This window comes from Corvus cornix, chromosome 10, assembly GCF_000738735.6.
Source record: "Corvus cornix cornix isolate S_Up_H32 chromosome 10, ASM73873v5, whole genome shotgun sequence".
NCBI classification, from domain to species: Eukaryota; Metazoa; Chordata; class Aves; order Passeriformes; family Corvidae; genus Corvus; species Corvus cornix.
This window is the reverse complement of record NC_046340.1, coordinates 12,451,340-12,471,102: the sequence shown is the minus strand read 5'-3', so window position 1 is coordinate 12,471,102 and position 19,763 is coordinate 12,451,340. Positions and strand designations below refer to the sequence as shown.

Sequence of the window (19,763 nt, the reverse complement as noted above, 5' to 3'; positions counted from 1 at the left end):
GAAGCGGGACGGGGACGGCGGGGTCGGCCGTCCCGGCGGGTGTCGGGGTCCGCGGTGCCTGGGCAGGGTTCCCGGCGGCGGCTCGAGGGATGTCAGCGCAGCGGGGCGCGGGGGACACCAACTTTGTCGCTGTCACCGGCGGGGGCGGTGGCCGCGCTCCACCCGCCGGCACCGTGCAGGACCCCCGCCGTCTAGGGCCGTTATTGGCATTCCCGGTCCCTGCTGGGAACGCGGCGGAAGGAATTAGCATGCTGCATACCACATTGATTATCTGCTCGCTCGGTGTTACTGGAGAGCACTGTACAAGCCTGTTGCTCAATTTTATGGTACTTAAGAGCGCTCGAGAGGACAGGTCTGGCTGTTTCTTTGTGGCTGTTTGGGTGAGCTCTAGCCTAGGTCTGTCCAGGGTACTTCGTCTTCTGTGGTGACAGTTGTGATGCTTTTTCTGGTCCCAAGCCTATTGTTTCTGGGAAGGATTTTCCATCGTCTTCCAGGTGCTTATGATGCACTTTCAAAAGTAATTTCGAGTTTGTCATTATTGTCTTTGCCTTTCTTGATATGTTTCCACTGTTAGAGTAGTCCGTGAAGAGGATCTCCAAGTGTAACTATTACTCTGTTGCCTTGGGCAAGTGACAACCTCTTTTGCCGTTTCTCCATGAGTAAAATGGGGATAATAATACCTTGGAGAGTTGTTACAAGAAGTAGTTAATGTTTGTAGAGGACTTAAAAGACCTAAGTGTTATTAATTAAGCCCCATGACACATTAAGGTAAGAGTTAGCGAGCCAGGTTTGCACATGGATGAACTGAGGCAGGAAGAGATTATGATTTAGCCAGAGTAACATCCTGGATCTGTGACAATAGCAGAAAACAAGTTGTAACTACTTCATGCTGTAGGCACAAGCGAGCCGTTCCGGATAACAGATAGGATTCCAAGATTACTTGCCCCTCCCTCACCCCCCCTCCCAATTTCAGGCTTTTCTACTTTAGGAGGTTCTGCCTGTGTGACTTCCAGTTGACAGGATAGCTCCAAGGACACTTATGACTTGCCCACTTAAAAGTGTTTCAGCAGTTTTCATAACAAGATATATGTTCTAGGATGCAAGCCAAATCCCAACTTAAATTCCATGAAACATTCTCCTCTTTTCCCCTGAAAACATCGTGTGGAACTTAGTTAAGACTTGATCCTGTTCCAGTCACTGCAGCATGCACTAAAGCTGACATTCCTGTTTCATCAAAGTTCTTTATTAAAGAAAAATTCCCCTGTCAGTCTGCCCTGGAGATTGAATAGGACAGTTGGATCATTTTTCTAAGGATGTAAACATTCCACGTATGCTGGAGCTGTACGTGCATTTCATAATTGAAAGGTGACTTTCCATCCCCAGCCTTGCACTGCAAGTGTTGGTAACTCCCTTCCAGGGTGGTGATTCCCCAGCACAAGGATGTGACACTGTCAGAGGCTCAGTAGCATTAAGCAGTTAAAAAAACAGAAAAAGTTGTCTGAATTCAAAAGGAAACCGAGTCTTCACCTTCCCAAGTTTTTCCATACTGCATTGGCTTTTCTTTGATCTCTTGTAGTGCTGCGAGATTGACACCAACAGAAATCGTGTTTGCAGGAGACTTTAGGAATCACATATGCTCTTTTGACAGATTTCTATGCACATATTTCATTCCTGTGGAAGAATCTTTTCCACAGGTGTAAGTGGAAGAATAACTTGGAGCACTTGCACATTTTTGTAAAAACCATTCTGAAAGTCAGGCTGAACTGTTTTGGCAAGAACTTGCAAGAAATGCTTGAGCAAGGGGGTTGGACAAGAGAAACTCCAGAGTTCCCTTCCTACCTCAACCATTCTGGAAGCTGTAAAAGCAGGATGCATGAAGTAAGACTGGAATCTGACAGAAAATGAAAATTCCTATGTGTTTGTAGACATATGTGTGCTCTGAGAGGAGCTTTAGGCTTCTTGCCCTTTTGGGACAGTAACTTGGGGTTCCAGAGCATCATCCTGATCATTTCAGGATCACAGCTGAATATGTAATTGTAGAACCCTAAAACTGCCTTTTCTGGGTTATGGGTGTGCAGCTGTTCCCTGTCCAAGCCCTGCACAAGTTCTGCCCCATCCATGTGTTTCCAGCCTGGTCTCCTCAGGGAAGCCAGTTCCAATGTATGATAGGTTTTGGACTTCGGTAATGTCAGTGTAGGACTACTAAGATTATCCCAGATTTAAAGGCTGCCCCTTCCCACACTCGCTCCCTCTGTGACTGCATCCTTATTCCATACTTCCTCAGGAGTATTCCTCTCCACAAGTGCCTTTCTCATTCATCACTGAGAGTAGATCGGGTGTGATAATTCTTACTCCCCTTAGCCCAGAAAGTAAAGGACCAAGTCTGAATGAAATCCCTTCATTTGCTGGCACCTAAATCACTGGCACCATCTCTTGTACATTTTAAATAGGAGATTGTTTTTTGTCTGTTATATATGAAAAATTCCTGCAGTACCCCAGCACAGGAGGGACATGGACCTGTTAAAGTGAGTCCAGAGGAGACCACCAAGGATCAGAGTGATGGACAAGCTCTGTTGTGGGAGAAGCCTGGGAGAATTGGGATTGTTCGGCCTGCAGAAGAGAAGCTTCAGGGTGATGTAACTGTGCCCTTCCAGGACCTGAAGGAGCCAACAAGAAAGATGGAAAGAGACCCTTTACAAGGGTGACAGGACAAGGGGGAGTGGCTTCCCAGTGCCAGAGGGCAGGGATAGATGGGATATTGGGAAGGAATTCCTCCCTGTGAGGATGGGCAGGCCCTGGCACAGGTTCCCAGAGAAGCTGTGGCTGCCCCTGGATCCCTGGAAGTGTCCAAGGCCAGGCTGGATGGGGCTTGGAGCAGGCTGGGATAGTGGAAGGTGTCCCTGCCCTGACAGGGGCTGGAACAGGATCAGCTTTAAGGTCCCTCCCAACCCAAACCATTCTACAATCTGTGATTTGATGTTTGTACATCCCAACGAAACCTGCAGAAAATGCAAATATGCACCACAAGTGCAGAGTTGATTAATCAAATTCATGATGGGTTGTGATTTTCAGGGGGCAGACAGTTCAAATGGAACTGTCATTGCTGAGATCCTGGGAGGGAAGAACAAGCTCTCAGCAGCTGGTTTAAGAGGAGCTCTCCCAGGCAGGATGTGACAGTGCCAGCCCTACCGAGAGCTCTGTCCCAGGGGAATTCCCTGGAGTGCCACGGTAGCTGCAGTGAGGTGCAGCACTTCCGATTGCTTGAGAGAAACTCACATACATCCAGGTGCTTGAAAGCCTATCTAACATGTTGTTTACATGTTGAGATGCCTAGATGGCCATTATTTAGTGTTTTAGAAAAATAAATATTTGACATTCTCAGATGAAGACATTTTCAATAGCACTTGAAAAATTAAGTGGGAAATCATCTACATCTAAAGCAATCAGCTCAGGGGTTGGGTCGGAGCTTCCCAGTTGGCAGTCCTAACTTTTTCTAAATAGATTACTTCCCAGTCAGATCAGTTTCAGTAATTACTTTGATTAAGGTCCTCTTAACCTCTTAAATTATAAGTTCTCTCATCATATCCTGTGATCCAAGGAAAACCCTTGTCAGGACAATCTGCTATAAGAAAACAAGGGAGTTGAGCATCAGCCTTCAGTGCACTTACACCTCTGCCAGCACTGTTCCATGTGGGATCTGAGGAGATACAGCCTTTGTTGCCTCAGTTTCCCCGTCTGATGGGTCAGTGTTTATGGTAATCCCGGAATCTGTGGCCAAGCCCAGAGGAAGGAAGTGTGCAGCTGCTGGTGGACAGGATTAACTCAGCAGCACATTGATCTCTGCGGTATTGGGACATTCAAAATACAGCTCCCCACAGGGGAAGTTTTCTGAGAGTCCAGCCCCATCAGCCAGATTTCTGTGCATCCTGCTAAAAATAACCCTAAAGCCAAAATTTAGGAAGTACTTGTCTGCTGCATTAGATCCAGCAAGGATCCACTGCCCACCAAGTGATGCTTCTGCTGGAGTTCCATAGAAAAGAGATGATGGAAATAGAAGTTATCCCTAGCAGTCCTAACCAGTCTGAATTCAGAATTCCTTTTTGGTGGGTGAGGAGTCTAGTTAGGATGCATGAAACACCTCTAGTTCTGTGTTCACAGTATTTAGTGTAGCAGTATAATTTTAAGTATAATACTGTCATGAAAATAAGTTTAACTAAAAGGAGCTGTTAACTCCGGAGCATCTGGAAAATAAGCTATGGATACTTACTTAAAGGAGCACAATTACAGAAAATACATCTTACTAGTCATTGCCAATATTCCAAGTGTAAGTAGGAAAAAAGAATCTAGGACTCTAAAGCATTTGGATTAGAACTTACCTGTAAATTAATTACCTTATATGTATAAAGAAGAGTGTTGTTAGCAGCAGAATAGGGCCAGGAAGATGATGCTGCAGGGTGTGTTAGCATCCTCAAAGCCTCAGAGGGAAGAGAAGGATCCTGTCCTTATTTAGGCTGTGTTTGGGAATAGCTAATTTAAGTTTAAAAAGTAACAGGAACTCTGATCAAATCAGAGCAGTTGTTCTGAGCAGTTTGGCCTGTGCTGCACCAATTCAGTCTAAATCATAACTCAGTTTATCCTAGGCCATTCTAACCCGTGATTGCTTTGATTCACCCTGTACTTTAGGAGGTGCTAATTAGAGGAAGGGAGGTAATTCAATCTAAGGCTGAGGCTGTACCACAAGGGCTTCCCTGGCCCCACAGCACCAGCTTGGTTAGTGGGGAACCCCACGCAGGGGTTCCTTGGCTGCACGTGCCCTCTGGGAGCCTCGCAGTCTGGCTGGCTGACAGCGTTCCCCCTTCCCTTCCCTTTTCCAACAGATAGTATTGCCTTGGGAAAGCTGCTGGTTTAGACCCAGCCCAGCACAGGTTTCCTTAGTCTAGGCAGAGCTTTAGGGGTACTGTGTGTCCTCTGCTCAGCACAGAGGGACTGCAGTGCTGGAGCAGAGCCCAACACAAGTGTGTGTGTTCCTTACCCTGTGCCGGGATTTTGCTTCACTCGTTGTAGTTCCCTCCACGTTTGCCCTTCTCTGGTAGGCAGCTGTGCACTATTCCAGGAAGGAGGGGGCTGGCTCCAGATGGCAGCTTGGACCTGTCCATTGTCCTTGCTTCGTTCTCCAGTACCCCTTCCAGAGGATGTAACATCACCTGAGATGCTTCTCTTTCCTCCCTTTCCTGGAAGCTTCTCTCATTTTACTATCCTGGGTGTGCTCATTTAAGTGCAGGAGGCTTCCTTTTATATGGAACAGTGCTCTGGGCAGGTGGGTGATGCCTGGTCACCCAATTCCAATCCATCACCTGGGAGGGAAACCCTACAGGTGAGGGCTGAGTTCCTCGTCCTGGCAGTGTGGGCTGGTGGGATGTGCCCCAGCCCTGAGTCTGTGGGATCAGCTGGGAAATGACGGACAATGGTCAGGAGTTCAGAAAGAAAAACAGGGAACAGGAGAAAACTCCTTATTAGCTCTATGGGCAACAGTTCTGTGTTGGTGCTTGCCAAAGCAAAGCAGAGTGTGAACTAAAGTTTTAAGGTTTGTTTTCAGAGGGGAAAAACAGTACACAAAAAGTAAAGGAAGTATTTAACAAATAGCAGGAATATCTACAAGAATGTTGAAGGTACTTGCAGGCATTGTGAATGTGGGATTTAACTGCAGTATATTTGATTGAATTACCTACCTCAGTTTGTCTGACACCTTGAGCTCATGTCAAGACCAAGCAGTTGTAGTTAAATCAATTTAAATACAATTGGAAAAGCTTGTTTATTTTGCTTATCAGGCCAGAACTTATAAAGATTACGGAAGAAAATAAAGTTAGTGTAATCTTGATGCTTTTATGTTCTTAAAATTACAGATTTGGAAGAAACTTTTGAGGACTTCATTTTGGCTAAAATAATATTCCTAAACAACTGTAATTACTGTGTTTAGAGTCCTTTACTTTTGTGTTGCTTAGGGACTAGGAAGCTCGCTGGTACTTTTCAGAGAAAGGTCTTTGAGAGCTCAGTTGAAAAAATGGGCTGCAGAGATCCAGGTTCAGGTGAAGAGGTGTCAGACTTAATTGTTAGGTGTAATTACCCTGTTGGACTTATTTGAAGATAATTCTCTTTTGATAGTAGATTGGTTTATTATATACCTGAAAAGGTTTGATAATATTCCATCTCAAAGATTCATAGTTAATATAAAAATGTTCTAAGTCAATTAACAATATAGGGATCCAAACCATAAAATAGTTTAAAATTAGAAAATAAACATTTGTCATTGGTGGTATGTGCTTTCAAAACGAAAACGTCATTTCAAGAGGATTGCTCTGCTCTTTCTCCACTCGATGGATTTTTTGGTCCCTGGTAGCTGGGGGCTCTGAGGTTGGAGGAGTATGTGGAGCTGCTCCTGTGCTATTTGCTGAGAATTCGGGAGGCTCGGTGCCTGCAGATGGCTCATATTTGTCAGAATTACAGGGGTAAAGACTTGTTTGTTGGTTTGCTAGTTTGGTTTTGGTTTTGCACTGAAGTATCTGTGCCGATAAATCCCTGCTGTTCTGTGGCTCCCTCGGGGCATTGTCGGTACATGGTGTGAGGGCCAGAGCTTGAGATGAGTCTGGTGGTGGGTGACACCCTCGGGATGTTCTTTGTGTTTCTGGGTTTTACCTCGGGCTGACCCCATCCTGCAGTGGGCCCCACTTAAAGCAGAGCACTGGGAGTGGGGCAGAGGAGGATTTTCCACACCAGACCCACCCTTCACAGCGGGGGCAGGTCTCTGTCTAAGCCCCCTGGCCGCAGGAGGAGGCAGAGGATGCCACACCGCTTGTGAAGTGTGTGTTAAACCCCTTGGTAAAGGAGGGAGGAGCCACGGCAGCGATAGAACGGACAAACCGGAGCGAAAAGGCTGTAAGAGAGGGTTCAAAGCCCCCAGTCAGCATCCACAGGATGGAGGCAAAGCACTGAGAATCTGTGCAGTTTTCTACATGTCAGAATGAGGGTTTTCCATGTGTTGCTCAGCTCTCCTCCTTCCCTGTGGCTGCATGGACACTTCCCCCTGGCTCCTGCACTGAGCTTGGCAATAGATGATTGTTTAAATTCAGGTGGGTGGGCTTTGCTTATCCTCTGTGTTCAAAGAGAATTAAAAAAACCGAATTTCTCTTTTATAGCATACATGATACCAAAAGGATGAAGCAAGGAATTTTTTTCCTACTTTAACGTGCCAGTTTTTAAATATTCCAGAGATGGGCTAGGCAAGGAGGCAAGGTGGAATGTGCCTCTGTGTAGCCAGACTGGATAAGGGGTAAGGGCTGCGCTGTGGCTATCTTTTGCTTGCGATGCTTGAAGGGTCCGTCTTACCTACATAGGTCTGAATTTTCAGAAACCTTGCAGGAAGTGAGTACGTTTGAAATTTCTGTTCCTCTGTGACATTGGGTTGATGCTGGTCCATGGGTTCTGCATTTCCCAGGGGGGACTGACACACACACACAGTTGTGTGGCAGTTGGATAAGCCTTATTTTCTCTAGGAAAAGCTGATCGATGCTTCTGTGCTGAAGGACAGAGCCCATCAAGGAGTGCAGTGAGCAAATGAAACCCATGACAGAAAATACCGTTGCTTTAAAAATTTGTGACCAGATTTCTTAATTAAAATAATTTGCCAGAAAATAAAAGGCAAATGTGGGACCTGATCACATGAACACACAACTTCCAGGCTCGTGGTTGTGCTGGAGCTGGAGCTGTGGCTCCACAGCAGCATGGAACAGTCTCCTGGCTGCTACAGTGCCTCTGTCCAGGGAATGGGCTGGGATGTGTACCTTGGCCGAGAGCCAGCAGCGTGACACAGGATGCACCCTCCGGGCTGGGCTGGGTTCCTTGGAAGTGGGGTGACCCCCTCGGTGCTGCCTATAGGGAGCAGCCCTCTCCCATGGATTGCTTGGAGCCATTCCTGAGCACCATCCCAGAGAACGCTGTGCTGCTGATCCCACTGTGGCTGTGCCAGTGAGCCAACAGCTGGGGGCCTGGCTTATGGAATTACCCATGGATGGTCGTGGCACAGAGCTCTAACCCTGGGCCATGTGGTTCCCTGCTGTAACTGTTCTTTCCCCTACCAGGAGTAACGTGTTTTTATTCCACCCCTTGTTCCCATGTGGAAATACTCCAGCCTGAGGACATGTCTCGCTGGAGGGTCAGTAGAGCACCAGAGCTGTCTCAGGAGCTGCAGGGCTATGGGGGCTAAAAGGGATGTAGGGAAAGGAGGAATGGGAAATAGAAAGCATTCCTTTCACTTCCATTAAAACATTTCTACTCTCCCACAATTTTGCTAAGTTGTTTCTTCAGCACTGCTAGTGAGAAGTGATGGGTGCTCTGTCATATAGCACATGGCACAAAGGTGACAGCTAACTTCTTTCAGGTATTTCTTTGGTATTTAAGGTAACTTGCATTAAATTTGTTATTTAAGTTAACTCAGGCCTCCTCAGTATCTGTAAAATTTTCTCGAATTCTAAAGTAGCTGCTTTGTAATGTGATAAATTAACCACTGTCAAGACTTGTGTTACTTTGGAATGCGGCTTGGTGCTTTCTTCATCGTAAGCATTTCTGATGGAGAGGCCAAGCTCACTCCTGATATTGGGGAATGACTAGAAACAAATCCAACAACCGTGTAAGCTCCCAGGTGATACCAGTACTTCTTGTTCTTGCTGATTTCTCTGGTTGAGGATCCCTCAATATGGATTTTCAGGTTGTGTGTGGAGATCAGGGCACTCACCCGTGCAGATTTCCTGCTGCAGCACATGAATCCGTGATACAGGTGCACAACCTCCCTTTTCCCCAACTCAAAAAGTCCCTGAGACCGAAACTTCCCAAAGTAAGGCGCGAGCCAAACACCATCTCCTCACTCAGCTGGGCAATCCCCTGGCTGTTTGCAGAGCCACATCTGCCACTTCACAGCCAGAAAGTTGTTATTTCGTTACATGTTGCACGTTTCAAAGTGACAGAGATACATTAGATCAACCTGGAGGTGATGATCTTGTGAAGGAAAGAAGTGAAATTCAGAGTGAAATCGACTGGAAACATTACAGTGTGGATGCAGGGCAGTTTTACCCTACAAAATTTCTGTTGTCATCGGTAGCTTGTGCTTATTGTACTTGGTATTATTGGAATATTGACCAGAAACTTCCTATAACTTCCCACTGAGTAGGCAACAAGGTTTGTTGTTTTTTTTTTTTTTTCTTGTGGATTTTTCACCCAAAATAAAACGGGGGAAAAAAGAGAATGAAAATAAAATGTATAAAATAGCTTCATTGTGATGGAATCAGACAGGTCCCTGAAACTCATTTCAGGCAAGTTTTTGAGACTGGTAAATTTCAAGTTCATCATGTCTCAATATTATGTTTTAAGGTTATATGTACAAACATAATGTCACTCACAAATGAGTACAGCTGTTAAATCTTTAAAACTTATTTTCATGTCAGTTTTAACTGAGGTATATGCACAATTTAATCTCAGATTTGCCGTTTTGTGAGAATGAAGTTTCCATGAAGGAAAGAAGCCAGGATGGGCCATGAAAGAGTCAGGATTAATTCAGCATGTATTCATAAGGGAAAATTATTGGTTTAAACTTTGTCTGGACACTGAGTAATACAAATCCTGACTGTGCTGGTATTTTCCCCATTCTTAACAGCACGGTTGATTCTTTATTTTAAGTCAGGGAAGCCAGGTGTGAGAAGAGCATGAAAGCAGCCCCGTGCAAAGGGGAGAGCAGAGTTTAACCTCTTGTGAAAAGTTCTAAAAGAATACAGTGTACTAAGGAAAGTGTTTTCCAGGGCAATAATCATATTATCATTTAAAGAGTCTTTATCCTGCAGTAAAAATAGTCTGCTATTTTTAAGGCCAAAGGAGCAGCCAGAACCCTTATCTATCCCTTTAAAAGATAGCAACCTGACATGGTCCTGTGGGATACATGATTGTGTCTGTGGTCCCCTGGGAGGATTCAGGTGCAGTGGAGCAGGATTAGGTTTTCTGGTGAAGTTAAGCAAAAGGGAGCTCTGTTGCTGTGTAGACCTTGCAGAAATGCCTAGATTCTCCTCACAAACACAGGAGTTACTCCATGGCTTCCATAGTCCAACACAGACTTACTTGGGCTTGTTAATCTGCTTGTTTCTGGGTTTAGTTTTTTCTTTTTGGTTAAAAAGATAACTAATATGGGTGAACTGAACAATTAGAACAAGTAACTCCTTAGGATTGTTTTGTAGTCAGACAACATCCCGGAAGGTCTGTTCAGGAAGTGTTTGCAACCTGTCTATGCCACGGGTTGTAACAAGAGGGACTTGACTTCCATAAATAGGCTCCCTGTGTGCCTGGCAGTATGGATTAAATGTCCAGAGAGCCTGAGGACAGCTGGTCCCTCCCAGAATCCCAACAGGAACAGTGCTGGTTCTGTGGAATCTGTTACTGCTTGTCTAAAACTCGAGCACTGCAAACTTTCCTTTGCCAACCTCTCAGCTCTTGGGAGCCCCACAAGATCTGAAGGTGACTCATGTGAAATTGTCATCTTGGGCAACACCAGAGATTATAAATAAGGTCTTCTTTCTGCAGTAGGTTTTGGGGTTCTGCTCTGAGGTTTGCTGTTCCATGGTTACCCCAGCTCTCCATGTTTCCTCCTTGCTTAGTGTGACACAAACTGGAAAGCCTGAATTAATTACCAGCATGCACCCTCAGTGCAAAGAGAAAAATATCTTGGCTGGGAGGGAATAAACTTTCAGTTCCAAATGCGTTTGGTATAATCAAAACAAAGCCTCACTAGCAAAGCAATGGCAAAACAGAAATATGATGGGTAGAGCAGAAAAATAAAGGAACAAAAGATCTATTTTCTGTTGAGGCCAATTATAAAAAGTTGCCATCCTCCTTTGGCAAAATCCTTCTAAGGACATGTTTGTTTTAGGGAAGATACTCAAACTTTGGGAGAGTAGAAGTGAACACAAGGTAGATGTCCTGAGGGATCAGGGTTTGAACAAGGTGACTGAAGACCAAGGATTTCAAGCAGGATTCTGTTTCAGGTGGAAATGATTTAGTGCCCTGGGAGGTGGGGAGGAGCAGAAAAGAGGCTTTCAGTTAAACAGGGAGAATTTAGAGGCACCTTTGGTAGTTGTAATTCCTCACTTTGTTTTGATGGAACTTTTGATGGAGCTTTATACATTTATCCAGATTTCATAACCCAGCATCAACATTTGAATAGGACATGTTGGGTGATTTGCTATTTTAATAAATCAGCATCTTTTTATTTTGTTTTTACCTACCCCAGACTAGCATCACTTCCAGACTCCTTTGAGTCAGGGTTTCCTGGTTTATTGCTCTCTCAGTTCTGCAGTGGCAGAAAAACACACCTAAACATTGGAGAAGAGTGGCAAATAGTGCAGTACATTGGAAAATACATCCGCTGGAGTGACATGAAATGGCTGTAATTTTCTAGGGAAGGAGGATAAGTTGGTTAAAAAAGGCCAAGAGTTGTTGAGGGGGAAGAGTCTCAACATCTTGAACTAACAAAAAGTATTTCCTTGAGGTGTGTGAAGTGCTTTGGGGCCTACCTGGGTGAGGGGCTTTACCTGCCAGTCCTTCCCCTTGGCTTTGGTGGATACACCACGGTTGCTGTTTGGCCCACGCTTCTCTGTCCCCACAGCCCTGCCAACGTGGCCCTTCCCTGTGGTGGCTCAGGGGTGTCTGGACACCAGCAAGGGATCTGTGTTTCCTGAAAGCATCCTGAGCACCGTGTGAATGGATCCCAGCCAGCTCTGGGAGCATATCTCCTCCTTGGGATGTTTCCTCACCCTGAAATCTGGGTCACATTGCAGCCATGAACTGTGTTAACGAAACACCTCTGGTATTACTTGTTTGAAAGGAAACCGAACAAAATATCTGGTCTTGGTTCCTCTGTCTGTGGATCTGCCCAGTGATCCAGCAATGACTGAAGGAAACACACATCATCTCAGCAGGGAGGTGTGTGTCAGCTGGGCTGGTTGGGAGTGGGACACTGAACCTGCCACTCTCTCAATTTCAAACCCCTCAGTTGTCACAGCTGTTAAATCTGGGGACAGGTCACAGCTTTGTGCAGTTGGTCACGTCTCCATCTCTGTTTACACTGTGCATTGATGCTCTTGCTCAAAATTTAAAAAATGTTAAAAAACTATTTACTTTCTTGGCTTTGTGTAAAAAATGTTCCAAGAAAAAGCCCACATAAATAAATAGAACTTTTTCACCTCTTTGTGTTGCTGTCACCAAAGTCACACTCCGGACATGTTCACGGTGTCTGAATCCTCTGGAGCTCTTGTGGTGTGGAGGCTTGGGATAGATTGATTTCTGTGGTGGCAGTGCAGTGTTATTCCTGAGTGCCAAACTGAATGGAGAAATTGTTCAACACTATAATTTTAAAATTTCTTGTCACTTATCTCTTCCTATTGTTCTTCACCATTGTTCCTTTACCATCTTCAACTTTTTCCTGTATCAGAAAGCCCTAAACCCTGTAATTAGATGTGCCTTGCCTAATTTTCCTTTTAATAGTTTGGGGAAAAGTAGAGAAAACAGCAGTGTCATATGTGGGAAATAAACCATCCCTAACTGCAGATTCCATGGAGGTGTGCTCTCAGTTGGAAATATGAGTCATTCACAGGAATTTCTTTCCTGTAAGTACAGTGTACCTGTGCGTGGAATAACAACAGTATTCACAAGGTAGGGAGCCTGACACTTGGTGTGTGTGGACTCAGGAAAATGGAATTTATTGCAGCCATAGCTCCTTCAGCTGCTGCTTTTTAAGAGCTCCTACATTTTATTTTCCTGTCCCACAAATTATTGATTGGATATTCCTTTTAGTCCTTCTTTGCCATGTAATTCTCTCTTGAAGAACAAGGTTTTTCCTTTTTTTTCCCCACACTCTTTCTGGGTTTATTATAAGTGTAGAAGTAATTGAAGACAGAAGGGTTTTGGGGAGTTGATTTCCCTTAGCAAAACTCCCTGGCACAGTGGAAGAGGCAGTGCCAGCCTGGGCTCAGGTCCTTGGTCACCTGGCTGTGCCGTGGGGCCTGTCAGGGATGGCACGTGCTGGGGAAATCCAAATCCCACAGGTTTGAGGAAGGAAATTCTCCTACGTGTTTAGACTTGATTATTTTGACTGTGTTAAGTTTTGTAGCCTGGTTCAGGAAAGAACCACGACTATAATTCAATAAAAACTCCCCCGCCAATTGGATCCAGTACTAGGAAAACAAACTCCTGTCTCTGAGAGGATTGTAGGTACCTGTTGCTAAGTCCATTAGAGATATTTATAACCCCAGGCTTGATACCCAGGATGTGCAGTGAGCCAAAGGAGTCCCTGGCAGGGCTGTACAGAGGAGCTGAACGTTTCCCTGCTGGATAAATATATACTCACCATTGATAAATATTAAATTGGTTCATCTTTTGTCTAACTGGTATTTTTTTCAGTTCTAGAAAAATCAGGCAACTTAAACTAGAGCAAATCTGAAGTAATATTTTCATTACCACACTGGAATTTTGTTAGTGTCAGTCTCCCCATTTTACAGTTTTCTTTAATTCATTTTTGCATTTGTTTAGTGTGGCCAATGCAGCAGTGTGGGCACAGGCCCCGGGCAGGGCCCGTCCCCTGAGGTGTCACTGCTGGGACACCTCCAGTGCTGGGGGCAGCTGGGGGCCCCTCCCAGCAAGAGAGACCTAGAGGAGCTGGAGCCCCAGGAGCAGCTGAGGGAGCAGGGGGGGCTCAGCCTGGAGAAAAGGAGGCTCAGGGGGGACCTTGTGGGTCTGCACAACTCCCTGACAGGAGTGGGCAGCCAGGGGGGGTCGGGCTCTGCTCACAGTGATCAAGGACAGGATGAGGGGAAACGGCCTCAAGTTGTACCAGGGGAGGGTCAGGTTGGATATTAAGGAAGATTTCTTCACTGAGGAGTTCCCCAGCCCTGACACAGCTGCCCAGGCTGGTGGTGGAGTCCCCATCCCTGGAGGGATTTAACAGCCCTGTGAATGTGGCACCTGGGGACATGGGCTATGGTGGCCTTGCAGTGCCGGGGGATGGTTGGACTCAGTGGTCTGAATGGTCTTGTCCAAGCTCAGTGGTTCCGTGACATCACTGGCAGATCCCAGAAGTCAGCTGGATGTGCCTGTTCCATGTGCCATGGCTGGAGCCTTGCCCCACACACACACACACGCTGCCCACCTCTGCAGGGCATCGGGCTCGCCCTGAGCCCACTGCTCCACCACGGTGAGTGCTCTGGGAACGGAGCCTCCTGGGACTCCCAGCTGCCTTCCTGCTATCCTTGGACTCTGTCCTGTCCAGCTGTCCAGAATCCACCATCTCCATGGGCTGTGTGATGTCCAGCTGCGTCCCTTGCTGACGCTCTGTTGCATTGCTCGGATGCCCACTGGTTCCCCTTATAAACTAATTTAATGGTGTAAAAATTAAGGAATTGCCCCTGTTAGCTCAGTGAGCTGGTCAGGTCTCTGATGAGGAGACAAGATCTGAAGTGAATGTGGGAAAGAAATGAGGAGGGAGCAGGAGCAAGGACATTGAGGTGTTGGAGTGTGTCCAGACAAGGGCAACAGAACTGGGGAAGGATCTGAAACACAAATCCTGTGAGGAGCAGCTGGAGAGCTGGGGGAGCTCAGCCTGGAGAGAAGGAGGCTCAGTGGGGACCTTCTGGCTCTGCACAAGTTCCTGACAGGAGGGGACGGCTAGGGTGGGGTCAGGCTCTGCTCCAGGGAACAGGGACAGGACAAGAAATGGCCTCAGGCTGTGCCAGGGGAGGTTTAGGTTGGATATCAAGGAAAATTTCTTCATGGAAAGGGCTGTCCAGCCCTGGCACAGCTGCCCAGGGCAGTGTTGGAGACCCTGTTGCTGGAGAGATCTAACAGCTGTGTGGATGTGGCACCTGGGGACATGGGTGAGTGGTGGGGATGGTTGGACTGAACTGCCTGTATGTATGTTGCTGTATTGACCACTGATGGAAAATGCTGAGTATGGACCTGTGGAAAATGACCCCCCATGTTTGCTGGCAGTTACAGTGAATATTCCATGTAGTAATTCTGTGTAACATCATGTTTCACCCTTGGCAATACCCACGGAGTACTTTACCTGCTAAGTCTGAGAGCAGTGTCAGTACTTGGGTCATTCCTCGTTAGCTGCAACACCTTTGTGTGAGATTGAGATTTACCTGGGAACAAACACAGCTGTGTAACAGGTTTTGGACTGGTTTTCAAAAGTACTACAGTATTTCCCAGTCTGTGACTCATCCCACTGCCGCCGTTGCCTTTTCCTAAACAACATGCCTGTTGTGACATTACTTATATGTTAAATGTTGCAGATTGTTTATTCTGTCTCTGCAGCAATCAGATCCACACTAAATGGACTCCAGAAAGGCAACTTATATGTTAAATGCTGTATTTATTCTGTCTATGCAGCAATCAGATCTACCCTAAATGGACTCCAGAAAGGCAGGCACTGATTCCTGTCGGGATAAGCATACGATTTTCTTTAAAAACCTGCTTTTTGTCATGATTTCAGCTAGGAAAGGCAAATTACTTTCTTTCCAGTATTTCTGTGCATTACACCACAGATGGATTTCTTGCTACTTCATTTTTCTGCTCCTGATTCATCATAAGAATGATTTTAAGTGCGAGGAGTCCCCTTCCAACCAGCCCAGCTCTGGGCAGCTGCAGAAGGCACGTCCCCAGCCCGGAGAACAGTGACATTGAGGCTTGGGTGTCACAATACCAGCAGCACACTTGGAGGCTGGAGATAAATGGGATGTATTCCCTGGAATGGCCTTTTACTCTGCTTTAATAAATACTGCCCTTGCATGAGTGTTCCCAAGGTCTGATGTGAATCCCAAACTCAGCTCTATTAAAGCTCAGTTTGGGTTCCTTTTCAGAGCTGCTCTGTCCTCACCCACACTGAGTGCACAGACTCATGATTCCTTCTGTGAGCACTTGACAGGAATTTAGATTTATGCCTCATCTCAAATTTAATGTGGAGACTTGCAATGAAGTATTTTGAGGAACACAGAGAGGGAAGGACTTCTGGGTCACAGAGTCCAGTCATTTGGGGCTGGAGACAACAGGCACCCTACAATCAATCCTTTCATCAAGGTAGTTGACGCCCTCCTGGTTGACAAGGTGTGATTGTTCGCAGGTTGGACTCGATGATCCAAGAGGTCCTTTCCACCCTAGATAGTTCTGTCATTCTGAGCAGGTAGGTTTTTCCTCCCCGCCACTCGGATTGGAGGGTTATGCCAGACTCACTGATGTGCTGGGTGCTGTATCCATGGCCAGATTATATCCATTTGTTCCTCTAGCAGTGTGGTGCTCTCACTGAAATAGCTCCCCTGTGCTGTAAGTGAAGCCGTGCGGCGGGAGGGGAGCGCTCGGCACAGCACCACCAGCGTTATGTAATTCCTTGGTTTCAGGAGCTGCAGCTTAATATGTTTCCTCAATGAGTAAGTATTCCTGGTTTTTCCTTTTATAGCTTTCCATGTGGTACCCATGAAGATGAGGCTGAGGACACGGAAAGCTTCCCAGCAGTCCAACCAGCTCCACACGCAGCGGGCACTGCGGGCCAAGCGGAAACACTCGGAGGTGGAGGAGCCCTTACCTGGCGGCGGGGGAAAACCACCCAAAAATGAGACGGGCCTCTTGTCTTCAATCAAAAAATTCATTAAAGGAAGCACACCCAAGGTACGCCAGCTGTGGGCTCCTGCTTTACTTTTAAGTCATAATCACTTCAAATTTGATTGAAAACCAGTTCTGTTAAGAATTAATCATGGGGTGGAAGCAAAACATAAAAGAATTGAAGGCAACAAGTGCCTGTGAGTTATGTCAGGTAAAGCAGACTTTGAAACCTTCAGGAGTCAATTGTAGGCGTAGTTAACAGTCCAATAAATCACAAGATTTATTATCTGGTGTTTCTTTGTAAAAATGTCAAATAAATTCAGTACATTCTTTTTAATTTCTATTTTAAGGATTCCTCAAATCCAGATTCAAGGAATTACCAGTACTGACAACTTAGAAAAGCCAGTCTGTAGGCATAAATTTGTTGACTATTTCTGGCAATTTTATTCAAAACTGTTTAGGTGTCATTTAATCAATGAAGGTCAAACCTCACAAATCCAAGTGCCATGGATTAGATGCAGCTGCTCAGTGATTCCTGCAGCGAGCACTGCCCTGCTTGGAGCATCACATCCAGATCTTGTTGGGGAAAACCACAAAATCTCATGTCTTGGTCCAGCCAGAAGGCTGAGCTTTACTGATCTGCCCATGTGAACACCTGTTGCATGTGCTGCATGGACATTTGAGGGCAAAAAATACACACACACACACATATATAAAACTTTGATAGGCTGAATGTAATCTTGCAATTGCTTCAAAAACTGGCATTTTTTCTCTAGATGGAGGCCAGTTAAAAACCCCTCATCATTCTGTCCCAGCAGTTTAGATGCTGGCATTATGTAACTGCAGATTTGAAAGATTAGCCAAGAAGTTGTAACTAATTTACAATGTATCCCAGATCAGCTACATGATAAATAAAAATCTGGTATAAATTCAGAAGTATTTTCTCGGGTTTGAACTAAGTGTTGAAACAATAACTTGTAACAAGTTGAAGTTCAAATAATCCTAATAATGTAACACTATATTCTTGAATTGTTAAAATTATAGCGAAATTGAGTATTTCATGACATGTTAAACCAAAACAACCTGTCCTAGAAACAGTGAAATACTAAAGAAGAAATATCTCAGCAAAAATTAATGGTTAAATCTGCTTCCAGGTTTTTTTTATTAAACTGTGATAATTGATCTATTTTACAATCAGTATCTCTGTTGGATCTCAGGAGTGCAACATTTTGGTTGCAAAACCTCTGCACTCAAATCTAAGCAAAAAGTTTACATTGGAATTTTTAGATAAGGGAAATATGTCTGGTTTTCCTTTTCCATGTCTCTTTAAGGTTTTGTGAACTTCCTTCCTTCCCATCTTCTCTTCCTCTCCCAAATCCAGAGATTACTTTCCATTCTGTTTTTTCTTGTCAGGTTTGTTGTCATGAAATGCCCCCATTTTTGTGCTGTTCCCTCCCCCGTCCTCTCCCGTGCCTGTAGCAGGCCTTGGCATGGTTCCAGTGCCTGAGCATGGCCCGCCAGTGACTCTGCCAGGCCGGCTTCCAGAGCCTGCTGACTTCCCCAGCTCGTCCTGGGGCTGCCATGGGAACGGCACCGCTCTCTGGATACCCCAGAGTTTGGCCGTGGGGAGGGAAAGTCTCAGACACCTCTGGGGTTCTGTGGATTTATGGCAGTCAATGTCCCCATAATGTGTGTCTGGGCAATTTCCATCATAGTCACAGGTCATTTATCTGACCATGACTTCAAATGTCTGTTGTTATTCCCAGTCTCAATTCAGGCCAGTCCTTAGCACATTCCTGGCCTCTGGAAACACCCAAAAGCAGATAAATGTTCATGTCCCTGTGGCATTGCCATGTCCCTTATGGCACAGGTGTGATGTCACAGGTGACAGGGGAGTGACAGAATTCCAGCAGATGGCTCTGTAAATACATACAGTGGGTATATTCAGTTCTACATCTCTGCAGCAACATTTTCCATGGATAAACCAAGCAGCCCAGTAACATTTCATCCCACTTCACCTGAATTCCCTTCCCCGGGACACTGTGAGCACAGCAGTGTGAGCTTCCTGCTGAGCTGGATCCTCTTCTGCAGGATCAGAGGGATCTCCAGAGGGAGTGGGGTCTTCCTGCCTCTGATCCCATCGACAAGTTTTCCTGATTTCACTGGAATTTTTGTAACTTCTCTACACTTGTTCTCCATAGGGCAGGATGAGAGCTCACCTCATTTATGAAGGCCAAGGGATAGCTTTTCCAAGTTAATGAAGTTCTTTGGTTGTTTTCTCCAGAATAACCTGGAAATGTTTTTCCTTACTTTTGATCAGTTTTATCTGTTTCCTCTCAATATATGGATTATGGTATATACAATATTACTAATTCTAGGTGTTAGTAATTAGGTTGTTTTCACCAAGGTTGTTGGTCAAGCAGAAGGTTTGTGGGATCAGTGGTGTTCTCCTGTCTTCTGCTGTGACTCTCAGTACCTCCCCATGTTGGTATTTCCTTTAGCTGCTGTTACAGCAGGGGCTTTAGATTAATTTTTCTGAATTTTCTATTTACTGTTTTTTGGAGCACGCAAACTGTTTTTTCTTTTTAAAGATGTGAAACTGCTGCTCCAGCAAGGTAATATTGTAATTCTAAAATTAAAATTTTAATTAACTTTGATATTGTCTGTGGCCTTGTTATTTGTTATTCAATTGGGTTACTTTTGCCTTGTCTCACACAGTTCAGGGTACTCTTGATGATCATGCTTTAGATTTCAGATTTACATTTTATTGAGTTGTAGTAGGTGTTTTGGGGGAAAAGGGGCAGAAACCTGTCAGAAACGTGTGCCTGCACATAGAGCTGTGCACAGAAAATGTGCGGAATTGTTTGGTTCTGTCTCATTGCCATGAGTGCTGCAGGGAAGAGCAGTCACTTACTTCCAGGTAAGGAGAATCCTTGGATTTCTCACAGCTGGGTTTTGCTCTGTACTGATATGGATTGTCACATTGGATATTGTTGGGCAGTTCACCTCCTGTTTATTTAACAGGCAAAGAAATCAAATCTCAAGTAATTTTAGTTGCTTTGTCTCTGCATTTCCCAGCC

The 19,763-nt window shown here is 45.3% G+C and overlaps 1 protein-coding gene across 1 annotated transcript in view; it reads left to right on the top strand.

Moving 5' to 3' along the window:
* Positions 1–19,763, top strand: part of CTDSPL2 (CTD small phosphatase like 2) — a 31,571-nt gene that overhangs the window by 497 nt on the left and 11,311 nt on the right. The window contains exon 2 of the mRNA XM_039557440.1: positions 16,541–16,749. Within this exon, the coding sequence (XP_039413374.1) occupies positions 16,558–16,749 (192 nt within the window). The 5' untranslated portion in view covers positions 16,541–16,557. The remainder of the gene's footprint in view (positions 1–16,540; positions 16,750–19,763) is intronic.